At 37.9% G+C, this 24,172-nt stretch overlaps 1 protein-coding gene across 2 annotated transcripts in view; it reads right to left on the reverse strand.

The window, feature by feature from the left end:
• PDE11A (phosphodiesterase 11A) overlaps nucleotides 1–24,172 on the reverse strand; it is a 296,962-nt gene that overhangs the window by 196,688 nt on the left and 76,102 nt on the right. The window contains exons 3-4 of one of the 2 annotated variants that reach the window (XM_054722953.1): nucleotides 16,942–16,992; nucleotides 3,145–3,234 (exon numbers count right to left, since the gene is read on the reverse strand). In XM_054722953.1, coding sequence (XP_054578928.1) covers nucleotides 3,145–3,234; nucleotides 16,942–16,992 — 141 coding nt within the window. The remainder of the gene's footprint in view (nucleotides 1–3,144; nucleotides 3,235–16,941; nucleotides 16,993–24,172) is intronic. The other variant, XM_054722954.1, reaches the window with a different exon arrangement.

Consider the following 24,172-nt stretch of genomic DNA (forward strand, 5'->3'; position numbering starts at 1 on the left):
CAATGCTGAATATTAGGGCCCCAGAATTTATTCATCTTATAATTGAAAGTTTGTACACTTTGACTAGAGTGAGACACTTGCTTCACACCCCAGCCCTGGCAACCACTATTCTACTCTCTGTTTCTATGTGTTCTGCTTTCCTTGATCCAACATGTAGGTGAGATCATACAGTATTTGCCTTTCTCTGACTTATTTCACTTAGCACAGTGCCTTCAAGGTCCATTCATGTTGTCACAAATGGCAGGATTTCCTTTTTTTATGGCTGAATGATATTCTATTGTGCATATGCTAGTATACACTATAATTTCTTTATGCACTCATTCATCACTGAACACTTAGGTTGTTTCTATATATGGGCTATTTTGAGTAGTGCTGCAATAAACATGCAGATATCTCTCCAAGGTAGTGATATCATATTCTTTGGATACATACCCAGCAGATTACATGGAAGTTCAATTTTTAATTTTGTGAAGAACCTCCATACTGTTTTCCATGGTGCACAAGAATTCCATTTTTTCCACATCCTCACCAACACTTGTTATTTCCTGTCTTCTTTATAAAAGTCATTTTAATAGGTGTGAGGTGATACCTCATTTTGGTTTTGATTTGCATTTCCCTGGTAATTAGTGATGATGAGCATCGTTTCATGCACCTGTTGACCATTTGTATGTCTTCTTTGGGGGAGGAAATGTTCAGATGCTCTGCCCATTTGTAATTGGGTTATTTTGGTGTTTTGCTATTGAATTGTATATCTTTGGATATTAACCTCTTATCTGATATAAATGGTTTGCCAATATTTTCTCCCATCCCATAGGCTGTGTTTTCACTGTTTTTATTGTTTCTTTTGCTGTGCAGAAGCTCTTTAGCTTGATGTAGCTTCATTTGTTTATTCTTGCTTTTGTTGCTTGTGCTTTTGTGTCAGATAAAAAAAAAATCACTGGAGCTTTTCCCCTCATTTTCTTCTAGGATTTTTACAATTTCAGGTCTTACATTTAAGTCTTTAATCCATTTTCAAGTTAACTTTTGTGATAAGATAGGGCTCCAAATTCATTCTTTTGCATGTGAATATCCAGTTTTCTCAACATAATTTATTGTGAAAAATCTTTTCACCAGTAAGTAATCTTGGCTTCTTTGTCAAATGTATATTGACTATATACTCAGGGGTTTATTCCTGGGCTATGAATTCTATTCCACTGGTCTAGCTATCTGTTTTTTATGCCATACCATACTGTTTTGATTACTATGGGCTCATAGTATAGTTTGAAATCAGGAAGTGTGATGCCCCCAGCTTTGTTCTTTTTCAGAATTGCTTTGGCTATTTGAGGTCTTTCCTTTCTGTGTCTAGACACACAGACCAAGAATTCTCCTGCCCCAGGGCCTTTGAATTTAATATTTCTACTGCCTGAAATGCTTTTCCCATATCTTTGTGTGGCTTTGCTCTTTCGTTTCATTCAGGTCCCTGCTTAAATATTATCTTCTTATACAGACCTTCTTAATCACTCTCTGGAACAAACATCCTCCCAAACTGTCCTTCAGGAACCAGTCTCTATCCCTTTATCTCACTTCATTTTTCTTTATAGCTTGCCTATTGTCTATTGTTCCCACTAGAAGGGCAAGTTCTCTGAGGGCAGGGACTTTGAACAGATAGTGTCTGAAGAGTACCACATAATAAATATTTGTTGAATGAGTAAATAAACTGTGCTGTACATGAGGATGTAGAGATTAATAATACATGAAGTGTCCCTTAAGGAGTTCAAAATGTAGTTGGAGAGGAGGGTCATCAATAAATACCATACAGTATGGTAAGAATCCATAATAGACCAATGGCAGTATACACAAGGAAAAACAAACAAAGAGGGGAAGATTAACTAGAAGTCTGAGCTGGATCCTGAAGGAAATTCAAGGCAAATGGTAGTGGGAGTCAAAAGGTGGACATTAGGCACTGAATGAGAGGGAGAAATGTAGGTAAAGATATGAGAAAGTGAAGCAAATGGATTGTTTTCTGGAAAATGGGGACTATATTGCTGGAGTGCCACATGAAAGGAAGGGAATGATAAGACATGGGGCTAACAATGAAATAAGGATACAAATCAGAGAAAAGGTGTGGTATGCTATGCTGAAGAAGATTGCTGTAGTAGTGAACTGTGTTTATCTGTGTACTATGAAATATTCATCAATCATAATGCTTAGCAAATGGAACTTTCAATCAATTTGACTACCAATTAATTGAGGGTTTCCAACCTTTGGGAACATCTTCTTGTTAAATATATTTTTAAGTTGTGACAGTAATTTCCCTATATTTAAAAGTATAATGAGCCTAATATAATGTAACCCCTGTTTGATAGTTTAATATTTTTTGAGCATCTGTTGTTTCTTACTATTAAACTCTATAACTGGTAAAGAAGGTATATGAGGCCAATCCCTCTGTGAGTGTTTCTTTATAATCCTACTAGAGGCCCAGTGCACGAATTAGTGCACGGGTGGGATCCAGCTGGCCCGCCCCGATGGGGGCCCATCACCAGAGGGGCCACGGGCAGTTGGCTGGCCAGCCCCGCCCCCAATCAGGGTATTTGGGAGCTGATCAAGGCCCAGATTAGGTTGGTTGGCTGCCGCAGTGTACATCATAGCCACCGGTCATTCCAGTTGTTCTGCTCGTTCCACCATTCCGATCACTGGGCTTTTATATATATAGATAAAATAGCGTTTGCATATTGTCCAGTTATCTTGTGATGGTCTGCCAGAAAGCCTTTCAATTCAAAAACAAAATCTGTGAAATGGGTTGAAATCATTTATAATATTCCTTGTTTCTTAAAGAATTTAAACTGTAAAAATATTACTGAATTGTGTTATTGTTTCAGACCTATAAGTAAGCAAGACTATACCATGTGATAGTATAGATGTGAAATTAATTTCTTTTTAAAAAGAAGCTGGTACTATTTCTTGCATAAAAAACAGCAGAGAATTTGTATCCACTTCCGTTTGGGCTCATTGCTTAAAGGGGTCTCCAACCATAGACTTACTTGTAGGATTATAGAAATAAAAGAGATTCCTGGACAGTTCAAATGTCATCTGAGATTAATGACGCACAGATTCTTGAAAAACAGAGAGCTTTGAGGGTTGTAAACCAAGTTTCTTTCTACTCACCCTGCTTCTTTCATATTCTTTCCTGGAGGCAGCAAATACCTGAGCATTAGATATGGCGATTCCACAGAATGGAAGATACATCTGCATAACCTGGGGGCAAAGAGAGTTAAGAGCATTGAAACATCATTGAACCAGATTCCACATTTCCTGCATATACCTAATTGTAATACTTTCTTTTCCACCAGAGAGATTGAGTATGGCATTATTGACACTGGTAGCTTAACTTCAGAAGGCATATTTTTCAGAGTTAACTATAAGATGGTCTCAATCAAGCTTTAAGTAAGGATAGTCACATCTACGAAGACATAAAGGGAAGTTACACATTATGATGGCTATGAGACAGGTTTTTACTTGCAGCATTGTCTTTTCCTCTGGAATTAGAGATTGTGGGATTGAATTTGCGTGTGAATACCAGGCAGTACTGAAAATCCCTAGACATACACTAGACCCCTTGTGATGAGAAAGATTTGTTAGGATCAGGTCCATCACACCTGTTTCTTCCTGTAGGAATATTAAGTCATCTTTGTCTCCCTTCTTTGAACAATGAGAAATGAATAAACTCTGATATATCTAGAATTTAAGGCTCACACTCAAATTTAGAGGTAGGCAGCATATAAGTCAATTTCTTTGTACATATGTATCTGTAGCAGGGAATCTTAGCTTGATCCTAGAACTCTGTCAGCTTCAGATACAAATATCCCTGTTAGGATTGGCCCAGTAAGAACTTAGGGGCCAGAGAACCTAGTAGCCTCGCGCAAAAGAGACCAAAATGTGTGCCACTACTCTGCAGACATAACTGGACATGAATGCAAATTGGTGGGATGGTCCTACAGAAGTCTGTTTGAAAAAAGGCTGGGAATTCTTTAAGAGAGCACTCCTCCTACAGGAAGAAACAGGTGTGATGGACCTGATCCTAACAAATCTTTCTCATCACAAGGGGTCTAGTGTATGTCTAGGGATTTTCAGTACTGCCTGGTATTCACACGCAAATTCAATTCCACAATCTCTAATTCCAGAGGAAAAGAGAATGCCCCAAGTAAAACCTAAAGCATTATCGCCTTAAACTCTTCATAAAATAGGATATTGCGACAAGTGATATATCTTTGGGACTTCTCTAAAGCAGAGGGATAATGGCATGTTTTAAATTACATTCTCTCTCTAAAGCAGAGGGATAATGGCATGTTTTAAATTACATTCTCTCTCTCTCTCTCTCTCTCTCTCTCTCTCTCTCTTCTCTCTCTCTCTCTCTCTCTCTTTCACACACACACACACACACACACACACACACACACACACACACACACACACCACATGCCCTGCAAAAATATACAGAGCAGTGCTCACAGTTGTGGGGAGGCATGAGAACAGCAGGAGCAGATCTGCCCATGGACACACACATATGCAGGTCTGAGACATCCCTGGGACACCCAGAACATAATTACTTGGAGTGAAAGATGATTTTGCAGAGGGCTTAAGATGGACAAAAGATGAAGGGAAATTCAATTAAAACCTTGCTTTGGCTACCTGGGCATACTCAACTCTGACCTTGGGTCCCCAAAAGTATTTCCGAATGCTGTAGAAGCTAATACTGTGACCCCAGTCTTAAAGAAGAGAGAAAAATAGTAGGATTGGTATTAAGTAGAGGTATAAAATAAATGGTTTCATTGTTGCAGATATTTTTCAGGATAAATTCCTTCACCGAATTTGATTCCAAGTAAACCAATATTCAATGAGGACCTGCTTTATGCCAGATACTCTCAGTCCATTTCTTCATTTGAATTGCACATCAATTCCCCACAGAGGAGCATTATGTACATTTTACAGATTGGGAAACTCAGTAACTTGCTCAAACTCACACAGGAACTCAGGCTCATCTAATTCTACAACTGATGTTCATTCCTACAACACTCGGCCTTTGAGAACTAAATGTTATTTCTGTCACCCCCTCCTTCCCTTCCTTACTCCTCCTCCTCATGCCTTAAGAAGTTTGTCAATAAACCATTACAAAGGTGTCAACATAAAGCTGTCGGATACTCTGCCAGAATTTCCCTGCCTCGGCCAGAATGAGACAGTTTTCAACATCACTTACACACTCAGACAGCATTTTCTTGCAGTTTTCTGGTTTTGTTTTTTTTTCTCTGCAGTAGAAAGATTGACCGTGAAGGAGGTGGAAACATGGGTTATTTATTTTAACTTTCCATCCTTTCTTCCTTTCTGTATTTATTTGCCTTCAGGGGCTAAGTTTAAGGTGGATTTTATAGGTCAAGCACAGAGGAAGAAGGCAGTGATCTAATAGACATGTGAAACGCTTTCTAATATATCACAGGCTTGCTTTAATTCATTTGTAATACCATTATTTGTTGAGCTACAAGCACTGTGTATAATTAAAAAGAATCTGACTTTTAAATCAGATGACCATTGTCCTTTATTTGGCTGTTCTGTGAGAAAGTCAACAAGTCACTCAACCTCTCTGAACTTACTTCTTTATCTGTCAAATTCTTGGTTTAACTGGATAATCTTTCTGGTCCTTTTTGTTCTAATATTTGCAGATTCTAATAATTAGAAACATCAGTGAACTGCAATATTCTATTTGCTAGAGAAAACAAATAATTCAATAAACATGCTCATATCTTATTCAAGATAATCACTTCGAATAGTCATTGATATTTATAAAGTCCTTGGATATGATGGTAATTTTATATGTACTATGTCATTTGATCCTCACAATTATGTAGGCTATACTATTCATCCCATTTTTCAGAAGAGAAAACAGAGGTTTTATAAACTTATCCAAAGTTGTTTGAAGATAAATCCTCCTGGATTTCTTATATTTCTGCACATCTTAGAAACAAAGGTATTGGCTCTGTCTTTCAAGGTGTTTGTACAGTGAACAGCCTTGGAAAAAAGATAATGTCTTTTTCCAGAACAAGAGCAGAATTACTATGCAGTATAATTAAGATAATATCACTCTCTGGAGCAGAGTTTAGGCAGGCTAACTGTCCATAATAAAAGATTTGGCTTCTCTACATTTGAGGTTCCTCTCCCATAACACATGCCCTGGGTAATCTACATATACTGTTACTGAAGATTTTATCTCAAGCCAAAGCACCTGTTCACATATCATTAAGACTGTTGTTTGTTTGTTTTCACTTGCCTTATAAGTTTATATATAAACTCCACAACATAGTTACTTAGTGCTTATAATTGCAAGGTAAGAGCCCCAGGAACAATTACTAAAATTCATGTTAAATTTCTTTACTTCTTTGTTCACTAAGCCAGTTGTTGATTTTTTTTTTATTTCATTGATTCTCTCCTCTACTATATTACATTTTCCTTTATTTTAGTAATAAAACTAGAAAAGTTATGTATAAACTTAACAAAATCTAAAAGTAACAGCTTTAGACTCCTTGCAAATAAAATAAGGACCTTGGAATACTTTAACTCTTAACACTACTTTTCTGGTATACATATTACTTTTTTCTTGTTCTGTCTTGTTTTGTTACTGCAAATTGGACATTATTATTATTATTAGTTGATGCTTACTTATATTTAACCACAGATTTACCAAATTTTCCCTTTTCATTCCTTTCAGCATCTTTTTCCTCCCATTCTGGGATTATTTTCTTACCTTTAAAAGACAATACTTTAGAATATTCTTTAGCATTGGTGGTAAATGATTTGTTTTTGTTTTGTATAAAAATATCTTTATTTTATGATCATCTTAAAAGGTAATTTAGCTGGGTATACAATTTTAGGTTGACAGCTATTTTCTCTCAGTTAGAAGATATTATTCCCCTATCATGTGCAGTTGATGATGCTAAAATGTCATCTGTCAATCTAACTCTTTGTATATTATCCATCATTGTTTTTGGTTTCTTTTAGAACCTCTTTATGTCTTTGATGGGTAACTGTACTTTTCCATCCTCAATCAAAAGCTTAATGAATCACACACACACACACACACACACACACACACACACGTAAAGATTACTATAGATAGAGACAATATCATTCCTTCATGACACATTGCAAACTGATAGGGGAATTCATTTACAAAGGGAATGTGTCATTCATTCATTGGCACAATAATTCAACACTTTGGGCCAGACTAAACTCCATTACGAGTATCCATATGACAATATAATCAATAGAATTTCTAAGTAAATGTATAGGATAAGCAGGCAAATACATTTTGAAAGCAGGAAGTAAGAAGAAGCTGAAGTAGTAGGGAAATAGAAGATAATAAAAACCAAAATATTTTAATATTCTCTTTTTTCAGTCTCAGTGCAACCGATATCTTTTAAAAAAATATCTATTGCTCTATTCTGCTCTTTCTGAAGTACCCCTCCTCCATAAAAAAAATACTAATTTGGCATTCACTACCTAGTTTCTGAATGCCAAAAGGTTAAAAAAAAACAGAATGACTAAGAAGCTAATGAGTCTGTACACCCTTGTGCAGCACTTTTCAGCTTGAAAGCACTTTATGGACATTGGCTAATTAATCTTTACAACATCCCACTCAGAAAGGGAGTTAAACTGAAAACCATTAAACAGTGTGAAAAAGTCACTTTAGCCCTGGAAACTCATGAAAAAGTATCACTAATAAGCATAAACTGTGAGCACTGGGACTTTCCATCAATGTCCTAAGAAAGACAGTAGGTACCAAGCCTTTATAAACTTATACACCACAGAGAAGGCTATTAAAACCACATGGTCTGGTCTGGTCCAATTATATATCATTAAAGAACACTGGGGTTCTACACTAGAGATTCTCAGTGAGGGGCCTGGGGCCATCCCCTTTATGGACCCACTCCTGAAGGCAAAGCAGCTTGAAGAGCCACATCACTGTCAGCCAAATTAATGGGTTAGAGGAGGCTTTCCACCATCATGCAACATCTTCCTCTGTGCAATTCCTGAGATGTGGCTCTATGTCTCTTCTGCCCTCAGGCTGTAACTATTAGGCAAAGCTTCACTGATTTGAGTCCCACTGATTTGAAACTGGTGATGTTTTAGGATAGTTGTAAAACAAATGCTAAAAAAAAAATCTTTAAGTAGAGTAACTGTATCTTCACATATAAAACATTTTCCATATCTTTTAGAAATAGACTATTAAAAGCAGTTTTTAAAATGGGTTTGAAGTTTTTCAGACTCCAGAAGAAATTCCCGCTTCTGGAGTAGAGTTTGGGTCATTGCAATTTTGTGTCTATGCAAAGTCAGTAAAAACAATAGGTCAGGTTCTATTTTAAAAATCAGTATTGTAAATGAATCTTGTCAGCTCACACCAAAGTATATGCTCTTGGCTAAAACATGCCTGTTGCTAATGGTGCTGTGCCCTTTTGAAGAAAACAGTCTCCCAAAAATACACTCAGGCATAAAATGCCAAATTTGTTTTTTTAAAAAAACACATTGGAATGCAATAGATAATACGATTACATACTTTAAAAAGTTGTCACTCTAAGAATTAACACTCTGAAGAGAATGGGGAGAGTTCCTTTACAACAGATGAGGGAGAACAAGAAGACGAAGGAGGAGAGGCTCAATCACCTTCCACTTCTCCTTCTTAGGAGGGGGATAGCTAGGTGTTTCTGCTTCTGCCCCTGGGTATTAGAGCGGAGACCCCAGAGGAACTGGAATGAACATCCTTCCATCATTCTTACCTTTCTCTTTGAAGCTAGGATTGGCTAAAATATCCCCAGGAAGCCAAGCTTACTCAAGGATAGAAAGGCTGAGGGAGTAGCCTTGCAAGTAACAAGTAGTCTTGAAGCATCAGTACCTACCCCCTGTGACTCTTTAGAGGCTCTAGTTGGCTGAGCACTTAAGTCATGCATTGACTAGTCATATCATCCAATAACTTTATTTCTATATAGCCCTGTCCCCAACTCCTGAGATTTTAGAAAAATAACCCTCTCATATCCAGAGGCAATTCTAAATTCCCACCCTCTTTATTCAGATACTCCACTGAAGGGAAAACCTTGAAAGAATCCATTTTAGGAGCAATGTCCTAAGATAATTTGTATTTTTTTCTCACCATAGGTCTCAACAACAAAAAAGTACTCATATTTCTACCACTCAGGGATGACCACTAGTGACATTTTAGAGACTATCATTCATGTTTTCCTCTTTCCCTTTCTCTCCCACATAAACTCAAATAGGCTAATCCTATACAGAATATTTTGTTACTGGGGTTTGTTTTTTTTTTTCACTTTTTATGACCAGCTATCACTTATTATGACAAATTTCTATGGATGTAAAATATTTCATTGTATAGTCCAGAAAAAGAAAATTTATATTGAAAGAAAGAAGCTTAGTGGTTGCCTGGGCTTGTGGTGGTAATAAGATTACAGTAGCCCCACCTTACCCTCAGGGATATGTTTTAAGACCTCCAGTGGATGCCTGAAACCTTAGACCAAGCATGTCAAACTCAAAGGCTAAAACGGGCCAAATAAACAAGGTTTAAGTTTATGTGGGCTGCAAAAAAACAAAAGCTTCAATTTTCATAGAAACGTAGGTTTATTTTGATAGAGACATGCTGAATATAAAGGGCTGAAATAAATGAGTAGTCATTAACATAAAATAATAGAAGATTTTAATAAAAATTAATATTTTTTCTGGAACATTAACTTATCAGACACTGAATAACTGCACAAATTAATAAGCATAACACAAATAAATCTATTTTTCTTGTTATCAGAAAGCGAAATATTTCCTGTTGCACACACCAAACAAGTCAGTACAAGACTAATGATATGGCAATCAGCTGCTAAAATATTTGCTGTTAGTATTAGTGGAGAGAAATGGTGTGCGTGTGTGTAAGGGAAATGAATGCAACACAATTATAGTAACCAGTCATTAGTGAATATTGTAATTTGTTATTAATAATTATGTATAATGATATTGTAAATATTAAGTTACAAAATTTTTATTAAAACGTTTCTTACATACCGTTATATTGGCTGGGCCACAAAAATATTCATTGTGGGCCGCATGGGTCCTGTAGGCCATGTGTTTGACATGCTTGCCTTAGATAGTACCAAACCCTATATATACTATGTTTTCTCTTACACATGCTATAATAAAGTTTAATTTATAAATAGGCACAGAAATAGATTACCGACAATAACTAATAATAAAATAGAATAATTATAACAATATACTGTAATAAAGTTATTTGAATGTGGTCTCTCTCAAAATATTTTATTGTACTGTACTCACTTTTCTTCATGTTAGGTGAGATGATACAATGCCTATGTGATGAGATGAAGTGAGGATTGTTAGGCTAGAATAAAGATTACTCTAAGATACCGCAAGAGTTGATCTGATAACCAAGATGGCTACTGAGTGGTTAATGGGTGGGGAGCGTACACAGCATGGAGATGCTGACAAAGGGATGATTCACATCTCAGGATGAAACAGGATGGGGTGAGCTTTCATCATTTTATGCAGAATGGTGCACAATTTAAAACGTATGAATTGTTTATCTCTGGAATTTTCCATTTAATATTTTCAGACTATGGTTGATGAAACCATGGAAGGTGAAATCACAGATGAGGGGGACTATTACTATATTACCTTACAGTCAGCATTCCAAAACAGTTTATCATCTCAATCCTCTTCTCATCATGAAGAAAGAGAGCTTCCTCCTCCAAAATGCCCCATATGTGCCAGATGAACCATTTAAGTTGTAATCACCCAGTTCCAAACCCTTGAAGTCATCTTTGATTACTATCTACACTAATAAAAGAGAAACATGCAAATTGACCATCACTCCATTACACCCACCAGCCAATCAAAAGCGAGTATGCAAATTAACCCAACAAATATGGCAGCAGCCATGGAGCTGGAGCTAGCAGGAGGCTTGGGTTGCCCCCGGTGATGGAGGAAACCAAGCTTCCCGCCCACCCTGGCCAGCCCTGGCCTCTGCTCAAGGCTACAAACTTTCAATTATAGAAGATAAATAAATCCCAGATACCTGCTTCCAGCTGGCCTGGGCCTCCACTCAAGGAGGCGCTAAAAAAAAAAAAAAAAGAAAAGAAACAAAGGAGGGGCTGGGAGCTTGGGTCACTGGGGGGTGTGACCAGCCTGCAAACAGCCATCAGCCCCTCACCCAGGCTGGCCAGGCACCCCAGCAGGACCCCCCACCCTGAAGGGGCTGTGGTCAGCCTGCAAACAGCCATCAGCCCCTCACCCAGGCTGGCCAGGCACCCGAGTGGGGACCCCCACCCTGAAAGGGGTGTGGCCAGCCTGAAAACAGCCCTCAACCCCACACCCAGGCTGGCCACACCCCCATGGCCCAATCCCTGTAAACGGGCAGTCGAACATCCCTTAAGGGGTCCCAGATTGGAGAGGGTGCAGTCTGGGCTGAGGGACACCCCCCATGCATGAATTTCGTGCATCGGGCCTCTAGTTAATTTATAGGCACTAGAGGCCCGGTGTACAAAATTCATGCATGTGGGGGGGTGTCCCTCAGCCCAGCCTGCACCCTCTCCAATCTGGGACCCCTCAAGGGATGTCTGACTGCCCGTTTAGGCCCAATCCAGTTGGACATCCCTCTCACAATCCAGGACTGCTGGCTCCCAACTGCTCACCTGCCTGCCTTCCTGGTTGCCCCTAACTGCTTCTGCCTGCCAGCCTGATCATCCCCTAACCACTCCCCTGACAGCCTGATTAATGCCTAACTGCTCCCCTGCCAGCCTGTTTGCCCCTAACTGCCCTCCCCTGCAGGCCTGGTCACCCCTAACTGCTCTCCTCTGCAGGCCTGGTCACCCCCAACTGCCCTCCCCTACAGGCCTGGTCGCCCCCAACTGCCTCCCCTACAGGCCTGGTCCCCCCCAACTGCTCTCCCTGTAGGCCTGGGTCCCCCCGAACTGCCCTTCCCCGAAGGCCTGGTCACCCCCAACTTCCCTCCTCTGCCGACCTGGTCACCCCTAACTGCCCTCCTCTGAGGCCTGGTCACCCCCAACTGCCCTCCCCTGCTGGCCTGATCACCCACAACTGCCCTCCCTTGAAGGCCTGGTCCCTCCCAACTGCCCTCCCCTGCTGGCCATCTTGTGGTGGCCATCTTTTGTCCACATGGGGGCATGATCTTTGACCACATGGGGGCAGCCATCTTGTGTGTTGGGAGTGATGGTCAATCTGCATATTACTCTTTTATTAGATAGGATAAGCAAGTCAGCAATTAGGCAGATTTGAAGCCTTCATCCCCATACTAGAGTTTCTCTGGTCCAGAACTGTCATCCCTCACCATCTGTGGATTATTGTAACAGTAACCAAGACCCTCTCATACTGCAACATACCAAGAATCCACTAACCTTTGGTTTTCCATCTAGAAAAGTCATACATTTAAATACACTGGCTGCCCATCCCAATGTGTCTTGTTGTCATAATTAAAGAATGTAAGAAATAATATAAATCCTTACACATATTAAAAACTAGGTTTTTTTCATACAGTACTATTCAAAATCTCATTAGGAGCTCATCAGAAAGTACCACCAATATTTAAGACTATGTCTTGGTATTTTATAGGTGCTTATGGAAGATCTGTAATAATCTCAGGAAATATAGTGAGGAAATATAAAATTGCTATTCATAGAAACACTCCAGACCCAGAGGGAATTATTCAACTTATATATATATTTTTTTTTCATTTTCCAAAAGTAGTTTATCATCAAAACGCAATACCAATGACATGGATAATAAACCATAATATTTTTTAATTTCCAACAATATTCTCCAGTAGAGAAAAAACAGAGAAAGCTATGAAAAGCCTGCTTAGAACATTAATATTTAAACTAGTGTAATAGGACCCTAAAATGAATATTATAAATGTAAAAGCCTGGATCAAGTCCATATGTTGTGTCTATTCAACTAAATCACAGAATTGATGCCTAGTAATTTCAGGACATTCTTCATGGACAACCTTGAAGACAGATAGGGCTTATACTACACAATGGACTACTACGCTGCTGTAAAAAAGAAGAAATTCTTACCATTTGCAACAGCATGGATGGAACTGGAGAGCATTATGCTAAGTGAAATAAGCCAGTCAGTGAAAGATAAATACCACATGAACTCACTCATATGTGGATAATAAAGAACATTATAAACTGTTAAACAAAAATAGACAGAGGCAAAGAAGCATTGAACAGACTGTCAAACTACAGCGGGAAGATAGGGGAGGGTTGCGGGAGTAAGAGATCAACCGAAGGACTTGTATGCATGCATATAAGCACAACCAACTGGGAGGGGGAGGGATGAGGGCAAGTGCTGGCGGGTAGGGGAGGCCTGCGGGAGGTCAATGGGGGGGGGGGGGAGGAAGGAGACATATGCACTACTATTTGTAATACCTTAAACAATAAAATAATAAAATAAAAAAAAAACGAATTTTGTGAAGGGTTAATCATTACTACTAGAGTAGAGGATCAATTCAGAGAGGCAAAATAAAATTTTATATGTGGTTCATCATATTTCAGTAAGGTTTCTCATTCTCTATCTTAGAACAGTTTAGCTAATAAGCTAGGAACCTATATTTAAACCAAAAATGCTGTATTGCCCCCATCCACACTTTTCACTTCTCACCCATTCAGTCTGTCAGCAATGTAGTAGTCTCATCACTTCCTTCAGCTGCTGCTTCTTTTCATAATTCAAATGCTTATTATAAGGGCCAAATTCCATATAAAGTAAGAAAAATAATAAAAATATAAGCCCAAAAGAAAGCAGGAAGGAAGGAATACATTTTTTTAAAGCTGAAAAAAATGGGGGGAAAAACTAGTAAAATTGATAAATTATTCTAGAAATGGTTCTTGTAGGGAAAAAGCAGTAAGACAGATAAATCACTAGCTAGTTAATCAGAGGGAAAAACTCAAATATACTAAAACAGTAGTGATAATATATAATCAGAGCTATAAAAAAGAATTGAAAGACTAATAATAAACTTCTTTGTACAACTCCAAGCTTATAAATTTGAAAATCAGATGGAAACTTGTGAATTTTAAAGAAAATATAAATTAACAAAATTAAATGCAGAAGAATGAGGAAACCTGAGTAAACCAACCACCACAAAAAAATAATAAAGTTGAAGTAAAATCATTTTCAGAAAAGGTGCCAGGTCTAGATAGTTTCATAGGCAAGTTCTTTCAAATCCCATGATATTAAAATTTTTTCAGAATCCAGAGAAAGATAGAAACCCATCAAGTATTTTCTGAAGATATAATAATCCTGATAGTACATCCTAATAAAAATAGCACAAATATAAGTCCTTTATTAAAACAGATTTGCAATATCCTAAATAAAAAATATTAGAAGATTGAAATTATATAGTATATTAAGAAATTGAATTTATGCAAATATTAAAAATAATAAAATATGACCAAGACTTTCTATTCAGAATAAACTGATGGTTCAATGTTGCAAAATCAATTATTACAAACTTTTATATTAACTTGTAAAGAAAAAAATGTCACCTCAATATTCTAAAAATTAATTTAATAAAACCCACTACCCATTTGCCATGAAATTTTTAATAATCTATAAGGAACATAAAAAAAGATTTTTTAAATGGAGAAACAGGCCATATTTATAAATAAAAGGACTCAACAATAAAAAGAGATCAATTGTCCCTTAATATTAATCTACAAATTTTATTACACTAAAAAGTGGAATGTTTGGAATTTGAAAAATAAAAGCCATTCTAAAGTTCAAATCAGAGCCTAACTAAAGCTCATACTATAGAAATGCTATCAAGTAGAGTTCTGCCTGAACTAAAAACAATAATACTACTTGTTTTGGTCTTAAAGGGCAAAAATTTTCCTTACTAGTATCTCTGGCAGAGTAACTCTACCACGTAAGATTAATTTCATGACTGCTCTACTCTTTATCCATTGACCATGAAAGAGAGTTAGACATGGCTGTCAGCTCAAGGAATTAATAAGATCCAATGTCAGGGACAGAAGGTGAACTCCTTGATGCCAGAGTCAATATTTTGTTCATTTCCCTGTCCCTCTGAAACAGGACACAATATCTGACACAAAATTTTCTCAAGAAATATTTCTTGAATATATGTGACTTTATGGTATAAAGTTCTTTCTGCTGTTAAGCTTTCTTTTAGGCACTATCCTTTACCAAAAGAATATATAGCGCCAGTCTTCTCATGCACACAGCAACCAGGAAGCTTAGGGGACAGAGGTGGGATGGAGTGGACAAAGGACCAATTTTGAGATTATACCAACTTTTCTTCCTTTGAGGAAGAATAGGGGAGCAGCAACAATTTTCTCTGGATCTGTATCAATTTACAAGGTTAATGAAGATAATAGAAACCAAACAAACACACACTCTCTGGTTTGCGGACCACATTTGGAGAGACCATTCTTTAGTTCGCCAAGAGTCTTGATACACTGGGCAAAATATTCAGCAACACTGAGAGGTCAGTAAACTAAAAAGTAAATGAACACTTAGTGACTGCATTAACCTTGAGAAATGAAGATAATATACTTTAAATAATCTTATCTTATTTTTAAAATATATTTTTATTGATTTCAGAGAGGAAGAGAAAGGGAGAGAGAGATAGAAACATCAATGATGAGAGAGAATCATTGATCGGCTGCCTCCTGCATGCCTACTGTGGATTGAGCTCGCAACCCAGCTATGTGCCCTTGACCAGAATGGAACCTAGGACCCTTCAGTCCGCAGGCCGACGCTCTATCCACTGAGACAAACCCGCTAGGGCTAAACTTATCTTATTTTAAAGACTGCATCAGTATCTGAAAGCTGCTAGGATGAACTGGAAGCTTCCTCTGTACAAGAACAAGACTTGTTTCAGTTCCTAGTTCCTGTGAAGTGGCTTCTGTGATTTGCTTTCTCTTTCTTTTAACATCTGTATACTTGACACTTTCTTGGGTTTATTTTACACAGTCACAATTATATGACTTTAGGAGGTTGTGTGGGGGTGGATGTGGGGGGTGAGGAGGGAGAGATAACTTTGTAGTAGAATAAATTCCATTTAGAATTTTATAAAGCTTTCCACCCCACAATCTGACATCAAACTCCCAGCATAGAAATCACAGGGCAGAGTGTTGCTTTTTTTCCGGTCTGTTTCTATGTGGAAATCTAAAGACAGCAATAAGATATATAAATAGGTAACTGCTATTTGAACAATATTCCAACTTTTGTACAAGTTACTTACTTAATAGAACAAAGTTCCAGGATAAATCCTATATAATAAAAGGCTAATATGCAAATTGTCCCCTTGACCAGGAGTTGGACCAGGGGGTGGGGCCTGCCGGCCGACCAACTGCAGCCCCTCCCCCCAATGGCCCGGCCCAATCCAGGCGGGCCAGCTGGACCCCATCCATGCACAAATTCGTGCACTGGGCCGCTAGTATAATTATAATGAATAAAATACACTCCATGACAAGAAAAAGGAATGAATCACCATTTACAAGTGTGAGAGAATAAAGGTGGGCTTTTCATTTTGTCAGCATATGTCTGTAATTTGGCAGTTAATACTTTAGATTTCTCTTTTCTCAATTTGAAGCTTATTCTTTGAGGTCTAAATTGGTTCATTAACTAAGTGCAATTTAACAGCTATATTATAATATTATTATATATTTGTGCTGCTAGTCATAAAATGACTAGTGTAGTGAAGCTACATTTTTCTGATAAATTTGAGATGTACTTAAAGGTGCATTTATTCTTTAAATAAGTTTCTCAGTGCATGCAGCTGACAGCCCATACATGCTTATAGAGTGGAAGGCCTGCATTCACATTCAAGCAGACAGCAAAGCGTGTATTAGCAATGTCTACCTTGCAGGAAATCAACAGCCATATCCAATACCTGGGTAAGTAGTCAATGAACTAAAACCAGATCAGGAGAGACAAAAATATAGTCTTGGTATGAGTCCCAGTATCTATTTGAGGAAGCTCAGGTAAAAAGCAATCAGAGTTAAAAATAGAATACTGAATAATTACCAAGCTCTGCGGCCCAATCCTCCCTTTACCTGAAAATGACATGGAGAGAAGAATTGAAAGGGTAGGAAATCTCATCTCACAAGTATTTATAAGGAAGCAGCCATATGTACATCAACTAATACAAAGCCCAGGGTCATTTCGGGAGCCCTGAATTAAACAAAAATGTTGGTTCCTCTGATCACTTGACTTGGATCCCAAAGAGGATCCATGAAACAACTGGGACCTTGTAATGATCCACAGAGGACTGTGGGGAACTTGGAGTCATAATTGGCCTCTGAACCTTAACTGGAAAAGCCATAGATGTTTCACATCTAGGAGAGCCCTGCACTATAGCTTCCCAGCCAATCTCACTCCCCTCAAGACTCATACTCAGTCATCCCCACACTTTTCACCACTAGGAACACCTCTTGTTCCTTTTTTCTGCTTTTAAAATCTTCATGTTTCTCTAAATTTACTACTATTGAATAATAATTTATTTCTCATTTTTTATTCATCAGAGACATATATAAATCCCAATCAGGCATTCTGATAAGAACACTGGTAAAATTTCCCTGAAAGACATTTTAAAAACCTTGTTTTATTTCATCTGTGTAGATTAGTCCTGGTTAAGAACGTTATCTCTGTTAGTTTTGTAAAATTATTTAAATTATTCATGGATCCTGCCTCTTACCAACCACCTATTAACACCCCAACTCTTATCACTGTTACTGCCTTCTCAGACTTAAAGGGGTCAGGAGTCTCTTTATTAGGAATCACTGGGCTAAAATAGCTACAGATTTACTTAGGTCCAGAAAACCAGAGTAGTTCAGCCATGACATCATCTTACTATGCTTACCTGGGTACAAAATTTTCAAGGTAGTGCTTTTGCTTTTGGTGTGATGATTGATCATTTCAAATTGGCATCTAAGCCCATGGAAGTGCAAGGTTGTATGTGCTCAGAGTCATGACACAACAAATCATAGGCAATGCCCAACAGAGTGCATGAACTGACTCTCTTCCACTCATTCCACACTCATTCCTACCAGCCTGAGGCCACATCCTAGAATCTTTGGGGGAAGAGCAACAAAGGCAGATCTTTCTGGGGCCGACTGCTCAGGGGTATGCTGAGAGAATGAACTTGAGATTTGGAGCCAGAAGGTGTGTGTTTGAGTCCTGACCGTGACCATAACACCTACCAGAAATACATGGCTTTGAGTTAAGATAATTAACACTGGCCAAAAGGAGTAGTAAGGATCTCAACCCCACCTCTCTATCTTAAGCAGATGTCAGAAAGAACAAAACACCTAATCAGCTATTAATCTTCTCTGTTTGGTGTCTTGGAACACAAAATCACTTGTCATACTTTGTCTCATCTTTATATAATTTTGCTTTATTTTCTCTTGGCACTCTTTGGGCAATTCAGTTTCTTATGTAGATATCTATGTATTTATAGTAACCTACTTTAATTGGGTTTCATAGAAAAAGATGAATGGCATATCATTTGAGGAGTGTGAGGTGTCAACAGAGAGAAAAATGGCACATGCATGGTTCACTAGACAGATTAAAGTTTAAAAAATTATCAGTGAGTCTGATGCCATAATAATGTTCTTTTACTATTTTTCTCCCTTGCTGTCCCAGAACATACTGCTAATGTTTTCTATGCATGGTCCATTTTGAGTTGGGCTGTATTTTGGCATCTACGTGACAATGTCAGAGTCACAGCCCGTCATTTCCCACTGGGTTAGTGACACTTGGATCTATTTTTCATTCAGTTTCTAGAAAAAATTGTCACTCTTCTCCAGTGATTTGAAGCCATGGACAGAAAGGCATCCTGGTGCCCCTGATGCAGTTTAAGCAGAGCACTGTGTAACTCACTCCTTAATCGTGTCGCTGCCCACAGGTCTCCCGATGGGAAAACGTGCTGCGAAGGACAGGTTTCTGAGGCTGCCCATCACAGGTGCTCCACCAGTGAGAGGTGAATATTTGAGAAGTGCCCTGGATTGGAAATATATTTATTTATTCCCAGGGTTTAACAATTCAGGAACACTTTTATTCGATTATTTTATATGTTGAACGCCACTGAGATATTCCTGGGAGCTGCAATTCTCTGAGAGTTTGAGCTTCTAGGAGGACTGTTCAGGCTAATTTCCATGTCCCTAAAATATCTGTGAGGCATTGCTTTCCACCTTTCTGCAGAGAAAAGTTGTGAAGGCTTTCACAGCTCTCGTTGGAGTGGCCATACATCGCAGTTGGCTTAGGCAATCTGGCTTATGCCTCTTGGATCTTGATATATTTTGTCTAATTCTTTTCTAGAAAAAAATTACACTTGTTCCACTTTATACTCTTATATACAGCATGTAAAAGCTCCATGCCAGTTGTCCTCTCAAACTCTAGGTATAATTATTATTTTGAAATCATTTTTAATTTAATAGGTAGAAAATAGTATCTATAGTGGACCACTGAACAATGCAGGGTTTGGAGGCACCAAACCCCTTGCAATGGAGAATCTATATGTAACTTTTGACCCTCCCAAAACTTAAGTACAGTGTTTCTTGGTGTCCAAGGGATTGGTTCTAGGACCCCTGCAGATGCTAAAATCCAGAGATGCTTAAATTCCTTATATAAAATGGTATGGAACAGCGATTTTCGATTGGTGTGCTGCAAGAATTTTTAAAACATGCAGTACTTGACTATTTAGTTAGGGGACTGACCTCTTTCCACTTCGATTGTCAAATAAGAAAATGACAACAGCCAACACAACAATAGCTGTCTGATATGAATGCTTTGTCTTGGACCATAAATATATATGGTCTTGCATCTTATTGGTCACATCTCATAATAAGATTGCTTCTAATTGGTTAATTTTTGGTACCAGAAATCCTTATATACAAGTATAGGCATCTGATTTTTAAAAAAACTCACTTTGGAGCAAAAAGGGTCAATAATTACTCTTATTTATTTTTGTTAATCAATAAAAATTATATCTATTTTTGTCATATCAGCAAAGAATATATTTTTTGGAGTGCCTCAATTTTAGTAATTAGTTTATGTGTACCATGAGATGAAAAAGGTTGAAAATCACTGGTGTAGAAAAATGCATAGTTTTTTATTTTATTACTTAATTGGTCATTTTTTGTATGTATATGAGTCAATTAAATTTTTCCTCTATCAATTTTCTGCTCATATTTTTGCCTATTTTTCCACTGGTATAAATTATTTTAAAAACTAATAATAAAACTTGATTACCTATAGAATAATAAAACTTGATTACCTATAGAACTGAATCCTAGTCTTGTCACATGTCATATGGGGATATTTTTCCTTACCTCCTGCCACTTTTCATCACCCAAACTTCCTCATATTATAGTTTAATTCCACCATGCTCAATTCTTTGCCTTTATATGACAGGCTAGACTTTTTCATGACTCTTTGTTTACTCTATGCCCTCTATTTAGAATACCATTCTCCCATTACCACCTAATAGATTCTTACTTATCTTCCAAGGCTTAAATATTTCTTCATGGAGTAGACCTCTGTTATTTTTGCTTACCAGCATCTATTCCACCTTCTTCTAACAGTGGCACTTTGATTTCCCTCTGGGAATTACTCTTCCCCCATTGCACACAGCCTTGACTGTTCTTTAGTTTCTTCTATCTAGATACCCAGAACTTTCCAATTTAGGTCCTTTCCAAAGAGATCTCTTTTCTCTCTCTCTCTCTCTCTCTCTCCTGTCAGAAACCCATATCCTCTCAGTAAATTTATCTCTGTCTTTATTTTAAATCTCTTTTGATTTATTATCCTGAATTTATTTCCATTGCATATAACTAAATAGATAATATTGATAACTGATATAACTCCTCCATGGAGCTCTCTCTGACTCTTTCAGAGATTTCTGCCATCTCTCTGTGGGACCACCCCAGTCTGTACATTGTGCTCACAAGATTATACTATAGGTATTTGTTTTCTATTTTCCCTCTCATGTGTGATTCCCAGGCAGGTATTCATTGCTTTCCCTGGAATGCCTAGCAAATGACCTGGAACATTTTAGGTACTCACAAATGTGGCCTGAATTAGAATGATTATTAAACCTCAAAGAGTCACTTGTCTTCCCCAAAAGAGAAAAAAAAATATTTTAAATTTTGTTGTCAACTATCTTAGATTGGCTTAAATTAAGAGCAAAGACTATCAAAATGACTTAAATGAAAAGCGCAGGTCACTCATGAACTCAAGTGTAGCACCTCTTTTACAAAAAAAAACAAAAAAAAGCGGGAAATATCAGACAAGGGTCTGAGCTGTCGCAAATTGTAGCTTCAACAAGGAAAAAAAATTTGGATGCCAAAGCACATCTAAAAGAAGAGCCACTTTAGCACAGAGCCTCCTGTGAAAGTTCCTACAGCTAAGCAATCCTATGGAAAGATTAAAAGCATAAATACAATTTACATGCATTTTCCATTTCAAGCAGAAAGTCACTTTGTGTATATATTTATAAGAAGACAACTAAGAAATCCCTTAGCTGGAAAGAGGTTAAGACAAGTTAATATCATATAAGTTGCATTAGATCCTTCTGAATATTTATTCTCTCCAAGCTGAGAACACTGAAGCATTAATAGTCGGAAAATAATCAGTTCCAATTTTTTCATTAACGTTGAGTACAAACTGTTACTTCGAAAAAATCTTCAGATTTGAATTGTTCTATAATTCCATTCTCCAAAATGTTGTTAAAGCTAATTTATCATTCTCAGGCATGAATTCTCATGATCTTGGGGAGGAGGGGGGAAATGTGATTAAACGAACTCGGTGAATCTATTCCAGAAGTGGACAGAGGTGAGCATAAATCCTACCGATTCACATGGAAATTCCCAAAAGAGTGAGAAGATGAGTGCTCAGATGGCCAGAAATCTCCTTCAGAGAAGGAAAATACACAACAAACTCTGAGGTTATTTTTCAGAGGACTGGCTGCAAAACCTAATCATGCTAGAAATCATTGAAGTACAAAATGGAAAAATGTGAATATGTAATTCCACTTCAGCCTGTGAATGTGTCTTAGGGGAAAGCTTTGTAAATGGGAACTTTCTCACAGGATTTTGCTTCCTTTATTTGATTAAAGGCACACTCATAGTAACTGCAAATTGCTTTCTTCTATGGGCTCTCTCCTTGTTCTCATTGAAATCCTGCGTCCTACAGGTAGGTGTTTTGAGGCTTGCAGAATGTCAGAGGCTGTTCACTGTATAGCTACAATATCAGCCAAATATGTGCAAATGAGGGAAAAACAAATCTTACAATTAAATTATTTCGTTTTAGCACAATTACTCATTTCCATCATTTCAACAGCATATCAAGTGTTAAAAAGTCACTCATAATATAAAAACCAGAGAGCTTTTCTGAGACAGACTGGTAATTTGAGCAGCAGAAAAGAAACTGGAAAATTCAATAGTTCTTAGAATCAGTTCCACATCCAAACAAGTTTTTTTATATATCCGCCTCCATTTGGCATGATGAAGGAAGATAGTACAGCAGGGCATGTATATAATGACTTTCCAATAGACAAAGGGACTTCATTGTCCAGAAGAAACAGAATCAAGTTCCTTAGATAATGACAGACACATGATTCCCCAAGAAAGCCATCCTGGAATTTATCGAACACATTGCTGTGTACAAACGGTTCATAACCTTGGCTAAAACATTAAAATCACCCAAGGAAAGTTCAAACAACCCAAAAAACAAAACAAAACCCAGTAAGCCTGATCCTCACTCCAGGAGGTCTGAGACTGATACAGTTGGTCTGGTATGGGATGGTTCTAATAGGCAGACAGAGTTAGGAGTACTGTGCTAGGGCCTCAAAAATCAAAAAGACAGAGTACAAATCTCGTATTATGGAAAAGCACATCTTCTTTAATTATCCCAAAGCATGCAGGACCTATGGGAACTAAACTGGCCACTTTCTACTAACCTAACCTGTTGGAACCAGTGGAGCAGAACTCAGTTTTGGGGAACTAGAAAGCTGTGTCCAAAAATTCCTCATCTCTGTGATCAGCTGTCTGGTCAGTCTGATTCTTTTTATTGAAACAATAGAAAAGGTTTAATTATAGAATTACAAGAGTTATCCTATTCTGTCTTTCCATCTTTCACGGCAGAACATGGCATCTGTGCTCTTATAGTCTGGAATGGCTAAGCTTTTTTGGTGAGAATTTAATGAAAGCTGAGTAAGCAGATGCACACATAATTTTCTGTCTAATTTCAGTGGGTTCACAAACCACCACGTACAACTCCCTAAGAGCCCAGCTTAACAACTCCTGCTTTCATGGCTTCGCCATGGGTTGGTGGTCAGGGGCTGGAAAGAAGGAAAAGGAGGAAGGGCAGTAAATGAAGCAGGAGAGCCCGGAGGTATGAAGTAGCAGAGCCAGGATGATGCTTCTCAATTCAGGTGCGTGAGAATTGCCTGGGGATCTGTGAACTGCAGATTCTGTTTGAGGTCTGGGGTGGGCTTGAGAGTCCACATTTTTATCAAGCTGCTGCTTCATATTTGAAATAGCAAAGTACCTAGAAGTAGATCATCAACTTACTGGCCTTTCATAGTACCTAAGGACATAGACATACAAATAGTTCCACGTTTCTTGAAAACCCAATATTGCATATAACATATGCCATTTCTCTCAGCAAAAATGGATATAGAAGATGGCAAACTGAATTCTTTATTTTCAATGGTCTCAAAACTCAATTGTGTTTCTCAATCGGGTTTCTTTTCATGGAACCAAACGTTACTAACGCAATGGAAGTAAATTTTTTTTTTCATTTTGAAAACAACAAAACAGAACAAAAGAACTGCCCCTGGGTGATGTTGCTCAGGAAGAAATGAAATTCCATTATGTAGTACAGTGTGATTTTTAAAGCAGTTTTGTCTGGAAGAGAATTCTACTTGAACCAGTTATGAGCTGAAACCAGCCTTTCTGAACCAGAAAGTAACACAGAGCCCATGGAGCTACATGATCTTTTAGGTTTTTAGAGTCAAGCCAGCAGTCAGACATCCTTAGGGCTGCTGCAGAGCCGGGAGAGGCTCCCGCCACCACCACTGCACTCGCCAGCTGTG

This window comes from Eptesicus fuscus, chromosome 11 (genome assembly GCF_027574615.1).
Source record: "Eptesicus fuscus isolate TK198812 chromosome 11, DD_ASM_mEF_20220401, whole genome shotgun sequence".
Classification (NCBI taxonomy): domain Eukaryota; kingdom Metazoa; phylum Chordata; class Mammalia; order Chiroptera; family Vespertilionidae; genus Eptesicus; species Eptesicus fuscus.